Here is a 14,545-nt window from a genome sequence, read left to right as displayed (position 1 = left end):
GGTTTTCTGCCTCTTTAGTCATAAATATCCTAACTGCTACAGATAGTATTAAATATGCATGATAATTAGCAGGATGATTAAAAATGAAGCATGCAGAACAAAAAGATAAGCCTCCATAGTATTTTTTAATGATGTGTAAGTTATATGACATTTAACCTGGCATTTTATAAAATTTCACTAATCTTAATAGTTCTTTAGAAGTCTCTCTTAGATTTAAAATATGTATTGGTACAATTGGATCACATGAATATAACAATCTATTAATAAAAAATGCATACACTGGCAGTATGTGCTTAGGCTAGACACCAAAAAAAAATTGGTCTTAAAATGCGTATTATCTGCTACAAAGGAAAAAAAATTATAAGCATAGTATTGAAACTAAATGAAAGGAAACCTGGAAAATACTCCAGTGAGCAAATAAAGATTAATGATATGCCATGTATTGGTAAGTGCTGAGAAGAAAACTCAGTATAAAAGGCAGAGTAATGAGGGAAGTAATGCTGTTTTATAAAGAGTGCTCTGGGAAGGCCTTCCTGATAAGTCGGTATATGAGCTTGGATGTGAAGGAAGTGAGAGCATGAACCACATGGAGGTCTGAGGGAGAGGGTTCTAGTCAGAGGGAAAAGCACCTCCAAAGACCCAGAGGTAGGAGCATGCTTGACATATTGCAGGAAAGCCAAGGAAGGAACCATTTCACTAAGATGGAGAGGACTGGCTAGGAAGCAAATTTGTAGGGAAGAAAATTTAAAAATCACCTTTGGGTGTTATAGTAGAAATTGTGATGGTCTCCCAGTAATAGAAACCCAAACCAAACACATTGGGTTTTTTAACTCTCATAGGAAAAAAAAATCTAAAGGTAAGCAGAGTGGGGCTTTTGTGGCTTAACAAAGTCATGAGGATCCCAAGTTATTCTGCTTTACTATCCTTAGCATGCGACTTCCATTCTCAAAGTAACTTAGGGAGGTGAGGTGGCTGCTAGAGTGCCATTGTTCACAATTGTGTTCCAAACAAGAAGTAGAAGAATGAAAGTAGGCCAAAAAGGATGTCCTAGCTCTACCCTGAAGTCCCCACCCAACAACTGCTTATGTGTCATTGGCCATCCTGAATTCCAAAGGAGTCTAGGAAATCTAGTCTTTTAGCTGGATATATTGCTATCTAGAATAAAATTGGAGTCCCAAGGAAGAAAGGGCTAGTAGATATTGGGTGGACAACTAGCAGCTTCTGCCACTGTCATGATAAATTTGGGGTGCCTACTAGACATCCAAGTGGAAGAGTTGGGAAGGCAGTGTAATATATCTTTGATAAATAAAACTTCATTGATCCTTTCTTTATATTATCCTTTTTTTTCATTTTAGTATATAAGAATATTAGGTCTTTCAGAGACCTCAGTGTCTCTTATTCTGCTTTGTTCATTAAAATTTTAATTTTCTCAAAACCAAATTATTCTCCCATAGGAAGTCATGCAACTTATTATGCATTAACTTATGGAGTTGGAATGAGACTACTGTTCATCTTAAATTTCAAGAGTTTTTCTTTTTCTTGTTTTTAGTCATGGCCTGAAGATGCTCTTGAACGTGTAGCTGTGAAATTCTTAGAAACACTGGAGCTTACTGAGGTTGAACGACAAGAGATAGTTCCAATCTGTAAACACTTTCACACCTCCATTATGGATCTTTCAGAAAGGTTAATATTAGTAAATTTTAAAATGACAATGAAGGGATTTGTGAAGCCCATTTCCAAATTAATTCACATGTATTTGCTATCTTATCTGCTATCCCCTTTCCTACTGTACTTACCTGGTTTACGTGATATCTTGGGTCACTTACCAAGTTAGATCCTCCTGGCTTATGAAACATGTGAAATAGTCTGATTCTTTTTTGCTATAGTTCATCTTTTATAGACATATTTGTTGATCTGTGGTTTTTTAAAAGATAGGATCTCACTTGATTTGTGCCTTTTAAATATGTCACCACTAGTTGTTATTTTAGAGACAAGAAATTATAATGTGGTAATATGTAGGATTCTAGAGTCTTACAATGTTCAAGTACTCACTAACTTCTATATAAAATGTAATCTTTATTAAATGTCTGTTACTGGTATGTTGAATTTACCTTTTTGTGGAATCCATTACTTATAGTGAAGTATATTATCTGCCTCTCTTTTAGGTTCTTGCATGAGTTAGGACGACATAACTATGTTACTGCCACTTCTTATCTTGAACTCATTGGCTCATTTCGACAGCTTTTGACAAAGAAGCGACAAGCTGTCATGGAAGCAAAACAGCGATACGTGAATGGGCTTGACAAATTAGCTTTTGCTGAGTCTCAGGTAAATTTGATGAGCTGCTCAGAATGATAATATATACTGAGAAGTATAAGAAATAATAATACAAGCTATAATTTATTGAGAATATGTGATATGCCAGGCTCTTTGTTATGTATTTCACATCTATTCCTTCAGTTATTCTTCATAACAACTCTATAATGTAGACACTTTTATGATCCTCATTTTACAAATGAGTATAGTAAGTTTTATAGAAGTTCAGTAAGTTGCCTAGACCACACAGCTCAAATAGATCATGTTTTATTTTTAATTAATTTTTTGCCATTTAAGAGAATATAAGTTTAGGTCGCTTTTTATTATAAAAGCTGGTTAAATATGAGATTTGTGGTTTTTTAAATAAGTGCTAGTAATAATTAGTGTTAGTTCAACATAAGTAATAGAGGTTTGGTTGGCTGATCTTTGTATCATATGTCATGCACATAGTATACCAGGAATACTCTGAGATGCTGCTTTGTTTTCAATCTACATTTCTTCCATGGCAACTGCATTCTCCTACTGAGGTCTTCTGTGAAGAAAACTGGCCCACGCCTTTTTTTTTTTTTTTTTTTTTTTTTTTTTTTTTTTTTTTTTTTTTGAGATGGAGTGTCACTCTGTCACCCAGGCTGGAGTGTAATGGCACAATCTTGGCTCACTGCAACCTCCACCTCCCAAGTTCAAGCAATTCTGTCTCACCCTCCCGAATAGCTGGGATTACAGGTGCACGCTGCCATGCCTGGCAATTTTTTTGTATTTTTAGTAGAGACGGGATTTCACCATGTTCCCCAGGCTTGTCTCGAATTCCTGAGCTCAGGCAGTCCACCTGCCTCGACCTCCCAAAGTGCTAGGATTACAGACGTGAGCCACTGTGCTTGGCCCTGGCCCACACTTTCATAGTTTTGTTTATCATGCAAAGAACTAGCAGAAAAAGTTGAGATTTTCTGCTCCAATACTTTTATGGATACATTTAAATTTATATTTTCTGCATTTGGTTTCAATAGCAATTACAGCAATGGAAACTTAATCATATTATAAACTGTCTCTTTAGGTTGGTGAAATGCAAATGGAGCTTGTTGAATTACAGCCCAAATTGGAGGAAGCTAAAATCGAAAATGCAAATATGATGCAGGTAGAGTATCCTGAATGTTTTTGATGTCAAAGGACAATTGAAATATGTAAAATTAGCCTAGAAAGTAAGAGTTAATTTTTTGCCACTAGACTTTAGAGACTTTACCCTTTTCCATTGACTGGCTGTCTCATTGGGTCCAATGTGGGTTCTGTCTTTTTTGAAGGAATTTGTGAAGCCGATTTCCAAATTAGTTCACATGTATTTGTATTTCTCCTGATTTTATTATAGACCCTTCTATCCTTCAAAATGATATGTTAGATTCCCTGATTTTCAAATATTCTTTTGTCTAGGATTGAAAAAGCAATAGGGTGTTTGAGAAATTGTCTTCATCTTTCACTTCTTTAGGTTATTGAGATAGAGTCTGTACAAGTGGAAGCGAAAAGACAATTTGTGAAATTGGATGAAGAGGTAGCCAGTGGGAAAGCTGAAGAAGCCCAAGCTCTGAAAAATGAGTGTGAAAGTGACCTAGCTGAGGCAATTCCAGCCTTGGAAGCAGCTCTGTCTGCACTGGATACACTTAAGGCATGTGTTTGAATTAACTACTTTGTGTTTCATCAACAGAGGGAAGTTGAATATGGGTATTTGGCTTATTAGAAGTGGCTGTATTTCAGTAGGTGGCATTATCTTGTTTCTTTCTAATCAAATGAAACTTGCCTCTTAACAGTTTGCCTTTGATATATTGTTTTATTTTATTTTATTTTTATTTTATTTTATTTTATTTATTTATTTTTGAGGCAGAGTCTCACTTTGTTGACCAGGCTGGAGTGCAGTAGTGCAGTCATGGCCCGCTGCAGCCTCCATCTCCTGGGCTCAAATGATTCTCCTACCATAGCCTCCTCAGTAGCTAGGACCACAGACACACACCACTATGCCTGGCTAATCTTTTTTTTTTTTTTTTTTTTTTTGAGACAGAGTCTCGCTTTGTCGCCCAGGCTGGAGTGCAGTGGCCGGATCTCAGCTCACTGCAAGCTCCGCCTCCCGGGTTTACGCCATTCTCCTGCCTCAGCCTCCCGAGTAGCTGGGACTACAGGCGCCCGCCACCGCGCCCGGCTAGTTTTTTGTATTTTTAGTAGAGACGGGGTTTCACCATATTAGCCAGGATGGTCTCGATCTCCTGACCTCGTGATCCACCCGTCTCGGCCTCCCAAAGTGCTGAGATTACAGGCTTGAGCCACCGCGCCCGGCCGGCTAATCTTTTTAAATATTTTTTTTTTATAGAGACAGGGTCACCCTATGTTGCCCATGTTGGTCTCAAACTCCTGGGCTCAAGTGATCCTCCCAGCTTGGCCTCTCAAAGTGCTGGGATTATAGGCATGAGCTTCCATGCCTGGCCTATTTTTGCTTTTTGTATATTATTTATAATTTTCATTCAGGATATTCTAGTGGAATGAGACGAATAGACTCCAAGAGGCCAAAGTGGTTCTGTACGTGGACCAGCAGGCATATGTTAAGTACAGTGTGGAGCTAGTCTTCTGCAGCCTCCTGGACCTGCATACACAGAAAAACTTAAAGGCCATTTCCAGTACAGCTGTGAGTGGCACCATCTGTACCACATTATGTTGTACACAACTTTTTACAGGTCTTTCGGGAAGACCAGAACAACTGCACCAAGCACAGCAGGAGAGACAGCATCTGTTGACTAGGGGGTCAACAGTGTATTCAGGTCCCATTTTTTGCCTTTTTTCCTAATCAATACTCTTTCTTTCATGTAACAGACCTGACAAGACTGTAAACTCAACCTGTGGGTAATTCAGCATTTCACAGAATCAAACTCTCTGATTTTCAGTAACATCAGCCCTGTAGTTATAAGACAAGAGATTATTTTAGGGCATTTATAGAAATTTCCTAGTGCTCTCAATGCGCTGTGAATCAGGAATTTAAAACGCTGAGCTTATTATGTTCTTTCTTCATGCTCTCAGGTACTTTCTTTCTTTCTTTTTTTTTTTTGAGACAGGGTCTCACTCTGTCACTCAGGTTGGAGTGCAGCGATGTGATCATAGCTCACCACAACCTGAAACTTTTGGGCTAAAGTAATACCCCGCAACCCCCCGACTCAGCTTCCTGAGTAGCTGGAACTACAGTCACGTGACACCATGCCTGGCTAATTTCTGGCACATTTAAGAGTCACTTATTACCCTGTGATCTTTCTGCATTCTCTCCTTAGAGATTTATTACAGCAGCTACTTATTTTGACAAAGCCTTGTTTTAAGAGGCACTCCATTCTAGGTGACCATGAGCAACTTCTCTCATGTAACTCTCAAGTAAGTAACTTCTCTCTATATTCCATGAACTTTCAGCACTCCATCCCCTGATATAGGATTCTTGATGCCTTCAATTTAGGTCATTAATACTAGGGTCCCCTTTCATTGAGAGTCTGTTGCTTATACCCTTCCTGATATCAAATGCTGTATTACCTGAGTTAGAGTTCAGTTACAGAGAAGAGAGTTAACTCTATTTAGTATAAGCAGACAAAGATTCTTTAGGGAATTTTATAAATGGATTACAGAATTGTTGGAAGAGGCTGAGCCTCCAGGAATGACTCACAAAGACATACCGCAGAAATGGTCTACCAGAGCAGCTGTCCCTCTGAGTAGGAAGCCTGCAGAGCCTTCCTACAGTGCCACATGACCTCCACTATAATCTACATTGTCACAATGGATGTCTTGCACCCTGCCACTCTCCCCATTTATTGTCTGAATTCTAGTACCACTCAAGTGATCTGGAATCGAATTCTCACCCAGAACTCTAGTTGCATGAAAAACTAAGATATATAGTTGTTAGCTTTCCAGCATTTGCATCTTGCAAGAAATGTCAGAAATATATTGGTGTGGGTAAATGAATCTATACTATCTATTATAAAAATGTATACCTTTTTAGAAAATAGGTTTGGAATTGGGACCTACCTCTTCTTTCATCTTCAATACAACTAATATATATAAGCAAATACAGAATTAAATCTTCATCTAAATTAGGATTCTTAACCTAGGTTCCACAAATGGGTGTGGTATGTGATTGTATATGTGAAAAACTATATTTTCTGGTGGATTTATAGCTGCCATTATATTCTCATAAGTATCTATGACTGACCCCTCCCAACATTTGAGAACCATTAGTCTTAATCTGTGCTGAATTCTCTTTTGCTAATTGTTTCATAACCACATAAAGTAAAAAAATAAATAAAAAATAAAAACAACAAAACTTTGATTTCAAATAAAAAGGAGTGCTTTCATTATTCTCCAACATTACTTTAAAATTTTTTCATTATTTAAAAGTAAACTATTCTGAAGATGTCCTGTTTGTTTTTGTTTTTTTCTTTTAGCCAGCTGACATTACGATTGTGAAATCAATGAAGAATCCTCCATCTGGTGTTAAACTAGTTATGGCTGCTGTTTGTGTCATGAAAGATATAAAACCAGAAAAAATTTCAGATCCTTCAGGGACTGGAGGCAAGGTAATAACTTGACACAGATTTGAATCATATTCATGAATGTATAGAACTTGTCAGCAGCAACTATTATCAAATATCAACAGTACCCAAATTAGGGAAGAAACATTGTTTTCCAGATATTGTCTGTATATATTCTAGGGTAAAGCTAAGACAATGTAGTGTCAAAAAAATGTGTTTCCAGATGAATCTGGCTAACGTGGTAAAACCCCGTCTCTACTAAAATACAAAAATTAACCGGATGCAGTGGCAGGCACCTGTCATCCCAGCTACTCAGGAGGCTGAGGCAGGAGAATTGCTTGAACCCAGGAGGCAGAGGTTGCAATGAGCCAAGATCGTGCCACTGCACTCCAGCCTTGGTGACAGAGTGGGACTCCAGCTCAAAAAAAAAAAATGGTTCTAGTTGCTTCCATCTCCTTTTCTGTCTATGCAGAATTCTCCACTACCATGGGCTTGGAACTAAATGAACACTGAGGTACTTGTACTTTTCCAGCTAAGATTCTTTCTAGCTGGAAAATCTGCTGAGTTAAGCAGTATAGTGAAGTTGTTAAAAGCATGTGCTCTGGAGCTAGAATGTCTGTATTCAGAAATCCCAGCCCCACTAGCAGCGTGACCTTGGTTAAGGTATTTAACGTGTGGGATTCCATTAAAAAGAGATGTACCATATGACCCAGCCATCCCATTACTGGGTATATACCCAAAGGATTATAAATCGTGCTGCTATAAAGACACATGCACACGTATGTTTATTGCGGCACTATTCACAATAGCAAAGACTTGGAATCAACCCAAATGTCCATCAGTGACAGACTGGATTAAGAAAATGTGGCACATATACACCGTGGAATACTATGCAGCCATAAAAAAGGATGAGTTTGTGTCCTTTGTAGGGACATGGATGCAGCTGGAAACCATCATTCTTAGCAAACTATCACAAGAACAGAAAACCAAACACCACATGTTCTCACTCATAGGTGGGAACTGAACAATGAGATCACTTGAACTTGGGAAGGGGAACATCACACACCGGGGCCTATCATGGGGAGGGGGGAGGGGGGAGGGATGGCATTGGGAGTTATACCTGATGTAAATGACGAGTTGATGGGTGCTGACGAGTTGATGGGTGCAGCACACCAACATGGCACAAGTATACATATGTAACAAACCTGCACGTTATGCACATGTACTCTAGAACTTAAAGTATTATAATAATAATAAATAAAATAAAATAAATAAAAATAAAAATAAAATAAAAATAAAAAAAGAGGGTACTCATAGTATCTACCTCATAAAGCTAATGAGAGAATTAGATTAGTTAGTACATATAAAGTTTTTAGGTGTAAAGCCTCACAAACAGTAAGTGCACAATAAATGTTAGCTGTTATTATTACAATTATTATTCAAGGATACATCCCTTAAAAAGGAAGGCATAATATCCATTCTAAACTGAATGTACAGGCTAATTTTCTCTTCAGGTTTTTTTAATACGTGGGTTTAAATTCCTGAATTAAAGAATTAGATTTTTTTTTTTTTTTTTTTTTTGGCCATACTGTCCTTCATTGAGAAAATAAATAGGCTCTTATTAAGTTTTTCTCATTTACACACACACACACACACATACACACACACACACACACACACCTCCCTATCAGGCTTCCAGAAGCAGGAAAAAGAACTTTCAGCTGGTTATTTCAGCTCTTTTGCCAGTATAAGTAGCATGTGCTTTTACCCTATGGTTGGCAGAGCAACGTGTACTCACTCTTTGGCTTTCTGCTTTCTCCTTTAATTTCACTTGGAGAGTCTAGGTAAGTGAGGAGTTTGTCTTTAAGAAAAAGTTTGGTACTTTTCTTATTTAAAAGAGTCAAAGAATACAGGAAAGTAAATTTTGAAGTAATAAAAATTTATTTTCTTATATGAAATTGTGATAGCGTTTACTCAAGTTGCTGAAGTTTTCAAAAGAAATAATCACATTATTTCCTTTTCAGTGTTTACTTTTTTAAACAAATTCAGCCTATAAATGCATTTCCATATTTAAAAATATTTTATGTTTAACATGTACTTGAGGAAAGTCTTAATTTCCAAGGAGATGTAAGTTGATAGCTGGGCGTCGTGGCTCACGCCTATAATCCCAGCACTTTGGGAGGCTGAGGCAGGTGGATCACTTGAGGTCAGGAATTGGAGACCAGCCTAGCCAACATGGTGAAACCCCGTCTCTACTAAAAATACAATAATTAGCCAGGTGTGGTGGAAGATGCCTGTAGTCCCAGCTAGGCTGAAGTGGGAGAATCACTTCAACCTGGGAGGCAGTGAGACAAGATTGCACCACTGCACTCCAGCCTGGGCGACAGAGTGAGACTCCATCTCAAAACAAACAAAAAGTATACGATTAGTTTCTCTTGATAATACCTCTTAAACTTCAAGAAGAAAAATTTTACATCTAGCATTTTTAGTTGCAAATTTAACAAATTTCCATAAATTTTATTTGTAGATATTAGATTACTGGGGACCTAGCAAAAAACTTCTGGGAGATATGAATTTCTTAAGAGATTTGAAAGAATATGACAAGGACAACATTCCAGTGAGTTGCATTGGGTTTCTTTCTATAAATGTGACTTGGTTAAGATGTTTAAAAACTTTAATATTATGCAATAGTTTACAACACATATAGAAATAGTCCATTTTAGGATTAACATAATAGAGATATTACATTTATTAATGATACTATGAATTTTCATAATGTTTAAAACCATTCCTGTCTCAGATAATTAAAAAGTTATTTAAATAAGTTACTCTTTTAGTGTATAATTGACTTGAAAGAGTTGTCTGTCTTCTTATAACAAATTAAGAAATCTGATACACAAATTTATGTAAGATTTAAAAAGTATAGCACATTATTTTCTATCCAAATTCTTATTCTTAATGTTTAATTGTTCTTTTCCATTGTTTCCGTTTGTCCTCTCAATGTATGTCTTTTTTTTTTTTTTTTTTGAGATGGAGTCTTGCTCTGTAGCCCAGGCTGGAGTGCGGTGGCATGATCTCGGCTCACTGCAACCTCCACCTCCCAGGTTCAAGCAATTCTCCTGCTTCAGCCTCTTGAGTAGCTGGGATTACAGGCACCCGCCACCCTCCACCACGCCCAGCTAATTTTTATACTATTAGTAGAGATGGGGTTTCACCATGTTGGCCAGGCTGGCCTCAAACTCCTGGTCTCAAGTGATCTGCCAGCCTTGGCCTCCCAAAGTGCTGGGATTACAAGTGTGAGCCACTGTGCCCGGCCTAAACTTGTAAGTCTTTTAATATTTTTGGAAGAAACATTTTGCCTTCATATCTGTAATACATTTGCATATTTTGCTCACAAATGTTATGTATTTCTGCTACAATTATGCTTATTTTTAAATTATCTCAAAATACTTATTTTGGCTTTTAAAGCCAACATCACTTTTTTATACAAATGTTTTTATTGTATATGATTTTTTCATCTGATGATTGTGCGATCTATATTGAAATTTTAAAATTTAAATCTTTGTTATATAGGTGACTGTTATGCAGAAGATTCGTAGCGAATACTTAACGAACCCTGAATTTGATCCCCCTAAGGTTGCTAAAGCTTCTTCTGCAGCTGAGGGTCTGTGTAAGTGGATTATGGCCATGGAAGTGTACGATAGAGTTGCAAAGGTATTTTGAAGATTAGCACGTCTGTATTCTACTAAGATATTCCCAGGAATTAAAATCTGTACTTATATTTACTGGTTAAGAAGTTTCTCAAAGTGACCACAGAGAGAATTTGTCCTGCTGTAGCATATTATCATATATTGATTGCATACCTAGTAGACGAAGAGAATATTTGTGCATAACATAACCTGGTTGGGGCTGGTGTGGGTGGTAGTGATGCAGGAGCAGGGATGATGAGTAAAATTAGTCAGATTTACTTGTAGCTTTAGGACCCAGGACAAAGGGGAATTAAGGTTTGATGAGGCAGAAGCAAAGAAAAATCTAAACCATCAAGGGGAAAGTGCCAGATTAAAAAGTTGATTCCAAGGATCAGAAGTAAGAGGATCCAGTAGAGTTAAGAGGCAGAGCATGGAAAGATCCCCTGAAACAATACCATGCACTGACACAGAACCTTTCATGGAATACCCACCGGGTCCAAATTTCTGGGAGAGCAGAGAATAGTTAAGAGCATTTTGTAAATCTGGCTAGCAAAGGACCAGGGCAACAAAGGCTTTGCCCTCGCAGCTTGCAGAATTCTACCTAAGGAAGAAAGAAATATAAATAAAAAGGTAGATGAAAATATGTGGTAGCATGTGTTTAAAACAAACTCAGAAGACAGAATAAATGATCAAGCTGTAATAATTAGGAAGGTCTTCCTAAATGATATACATACATGTACCTAGAGAGAGGTAGAGAGTTTGTTAGTTTCAAGGGAGCAGACCTGAAAAAACCTGTTAAAGAAAGAAAATTAATTTTATCTAGGATGTCTTTCCATTAAACATCTTGTCCCTTCACACGGTAGTCTCATGGTAGCTCAGCTAATTTCCACATGTTCCACAGATGTGTAGAATCTTGTGGATCCTTTCTACAAAGCAGAGAAGCCAAGGCATTCAGGCTTTTTCCTGCCTTCCCACTCTACACTTCCACACTGCCGTTTTTATTCTGATACAAGCTGCCCCATGTTGATACAGAAGCATGGGAGGGAAATATGCAGTAATGTCTTCTCTGAAGTCAGAAGCAGAAAAGGGAGCTTCCTGCTTTCTGTCTACTTATTTAACACATTTTCTTTCATGTGCTTTCTGTCTACTTATTTAACACATTTTCTTTCATGATTTCAATGTAGCAGAGAGAAAGCAGGGCATTTTGTGTCTGATACACTGCTCTCTCTCTCTCTCTCTCGTCCGTCCTTGCCTTCAGCTTCTTTCATGGCAATTTACTAGAAGGGTTAGGTCTATCTACTTTCTAATAGGCGCAGACTCTCTCTGGTCATCTTCTACATTCTTTATACCAAGGGCTTAGAGGACGCTCAGTGATCCAGTTGGCCAAACTGCATTGTTGATATGCTGATGGGCATAACAAAACAACTTTAGGAAATCCCTTTTTTGTCATTCAAATGTGACTTTTCAAGATTTGTTGAGGAAAATTCAGTTTTGGTAGTGAAACTGAGCATCAAGGTTTTCTTCCTTTTTATTTCCACCATCACAGCTCTAATCCTGGCAAGGCAGATGTAAGCCTCAATCTGACTAGGAAGAAAATCACAAGCTTGGAAAGGAAAAAAAAAAAAACACCCAAAGCATATTCATGTGTTTAAACAAACACTTATTATTTCATGTTATATGTTTTTCTCTGTTATTTGACGACAGTTGAGTGACACCTACTCATTATTTTGAGACATCTTGTGACATTTTTGCTACATATTTCGACATTTTGTAGCCCAGTGTAAATTATCATTTTATAGGTAACAATTTGCTAGTCCAGATTTATCTATTTTATAATATATATAGGTATATTTTACTTTGTATGTAAAAACAGAAGATTTAAGGCAAAATGTTTATGTAATTTATTATAATGCATTTCTAATCCATAATATCTATAAGGGAGGAATTATACAGATATCAATTTTACATAGTACACATCATATCTGCATATATTGTTCCCAAAAAGGTAGTGGCTCCTAAGAAAGCTCGCTTAACAGAAGCTCAGAAGTCTTTAGCTGAGACAATGGAGCTTTTGAATCAGAAGAGAGCAGAACTGGCAGAAGTAGAACATCATTTGGAAAATTTACAAATGACATTTCTTGAGAAAACAGAGGAAAAGGCTGCTTTAGAAGACCAGGTGGAACTCTGTGCTAAGAAACTTGAAAGAGCCTCACAATTAATTGGAGGACTGGGTGGAGAAAAATCAAGGTCAGATTTCTATTTATTTTAACAAGATTTAGGAATGTCAGGCTTGAATATGTGACCTTCTTTGGGTGTTTATTGTAATTACTGATTTTACAATGACTGGTTGAGAATATGGGACATTCTGGAAGACACCTGGCCAGGCTTCTCCAAACAAGGATATCAGTCTTGAGGATGGTGTTTACAAATTGCTTTCACATGGTCTTTTAAAAGAGGCAAATAAGGCAAATGGTAACAATTTTTTTAATCCAAGTGGTGAGTATGTTGTTGTTTGTTGTACAGTTCTTTCCAATTTTATGTATGTTTAAAATTTTTTGTAATACAATGTTTGGAGGGAGTAGTGAATGCATGGTTCATTGGTTAAATTTTATGTTAACGAAGATATAACTGGCTTGATCTAACAAAGCCAGTAAGCTTTATTCTAATGTATTTACTTGGATTGGACAGCCAGCTATTTCATTTATTCTATTTGTTGAATGAATAGCACGATAAAGTTTGACAAGACTTTGTAGTACAGATTAGATAGTTTTGGAATACACTTTTTTATTGTATGGGTTTCATTAAATGGAAAAAATACCATTCTTAGTATGTCAGCTTCTATACAGCTTAAGTGTAATTTTTGGCAATGAATTGCAAATGTTCCTGTGTTTTACAGTCTAACAATAAATACTAAAACAAATAGCACATCCACTAGACCAAATCATCCAAGAGAAAATTATTAGGCAAAATGTTGGTGTTTTGGGTTTTTGTTTTGTTTTGTTTTTTGGTTTATTTTTTGCTTTTTGTGAAGGGCCAAGTCCTGTAAGAAATGTCTAATATTCTAATAATGAAAGGAAGATTGTCATTCACATAACATAGATACATGTTATAGCACATAAGAGCTAGAAGGGTTCCAACCTCATTTTACAGATAAGCAGGTGTCCCACATTTTATAGCTTTTTGTTACACAGTTGGACTGGAAGCCCTTGCCCTTTCAATTACTGTCTCCCATCATTCTCTGTTGTAAATCGATTTTGCCTTTGGTTGATGGCACAGATGGGCCCAAGCTGCAGATGACCTTCAGATAACATATGAAAATTTAACTGGCGATGTCTTGGTATCAGCAGGAGTCATAGCTTACCTTGGTGCTTTCACTTCTGGCTTTCGAGAAACATGTACAAAAGATTGGAGCATGTTGTGCAAGGTAATGGTTTTATATTTTTTTAAGTCTTGTTTTAGAACATCCAAAGTATGTTTTGGGATATTTTGGGGGAAAGGATGATAACAAGGACAAAAAGAAGAAATAACTGAAAACATGGGGTCTTTCTTTTTTTGCTTCTTGTTTCATCAGTAAAATAGTTCCACAGTTCAACTTTTAATTTCTTTTCTTTCCATTCCTTAGCGTTATTAAATACTACCTAGTGACAATTAAACTGATATTTTAATTTAAAAAATATTTCAATTAACAAGATGAAAGAAAACAGATTTTTGTTTATTTCCTACAGAAGAAAAAAATCCCATGTTCAGAGGAGTTCTTGTTGAGTAAAACCCTGGGTGATCCAGTACAAATTAGAGCTTGGAATATTGCTGGATTACCAACAGATAGGTTTTCCATAGATAATGGAGTGATCGTTAACAACTCAAGGCGTTGGTAAGAAATATAAACTGTTTATTTTTTCCGTTGTTTTATTTGAAAAATTTCAAACATATAGAAAAGTTGAAAGAATTTTATCATAAGCACCAATATAACTACCACCTCCTAGATTCTGCAGTTAACACTTT

General features: G+C 36.8%; 2 protein-coding genes across 6 annotated transcripts in view; one reads left to right on the top strand and one right to left on the bottom strand.

Moving 5' to 3' along the window:
- Positions 1-14,545, bottom strand: part of PDE12 (phosphodiesterase 12) — a 508,182-nt gene that overhangs the window by 173,692 nt on the left and 319,945 nt on the right. The window lies entirely within an intron of this gene.
- DNAH12 (dynein axonemal heavy chain 12) overlaps positions 1-14,545 on the top strand; it is a 248,319-nt gene that overhangs the window by 161,602 nt on the left and 72,172 nt on the right. For 4 of the 5 annotated variants that reach the window (XM_050781109.1, XM_050781106.1, XM_050781107.1 and 1 more), the window contains 10 exons: positions 1,550-1,683; positions 2,166-2,328; positions 3,368-3,448; positions 3,794-3,970; positions 6,768-6,899; positions 9,382-9,471; positions 10,428-10,568; positions 12,549-12,790; positions 13,820-13,967; positions 14,269-14,414. In XM_050781109.1, the coding sequence (XP_050637066.1) occupies positions 1,550-1,683; positions 2,166-2,328; positions 3,368-3,448; positions 3,794-3,970; positions 6,768-6,899; positions 9,382-9,471; positions 10,428-10,568; positions 12,549-12,790; positions 13,820-13,967; positions 14,269-14,414 (1,454 nt within the window). Of the gene's footprint in view, positions 1-1,549; positions 1,684-2,165; positions 2,329-3,367; positions 3,449-3,793; positions 3,975-6,767; positions 6,900-9,381; positions 9,472-10,427; positions 10,569-12,548; positions 12,791-13,819; positions 13,968-14,268; positions 14,415-14,545 lie in introns of all 5 variants that reach the window. The other variant, XM_050781108.1, reaches the window with a different exon arrangement.

This window comes from Macaca thibetana, chromosome 2 (assembly GCF_024542745.1).
Source record: "Macaca thibetana thibetana isolate TM-01 chromosome 2, ASM2454274v1, whole genome shotgun sequence".
Classification (NCBI taxonomy): domain Eukaryota; kingdom Metazoa; phylum Chordata; class Mammalia; order Primates; family Cercopithecidae; genus Macaca; species Macaca thibetana.
This window is presented reverse-complemented; position numbering and strand designations above follow the sequence as displayed.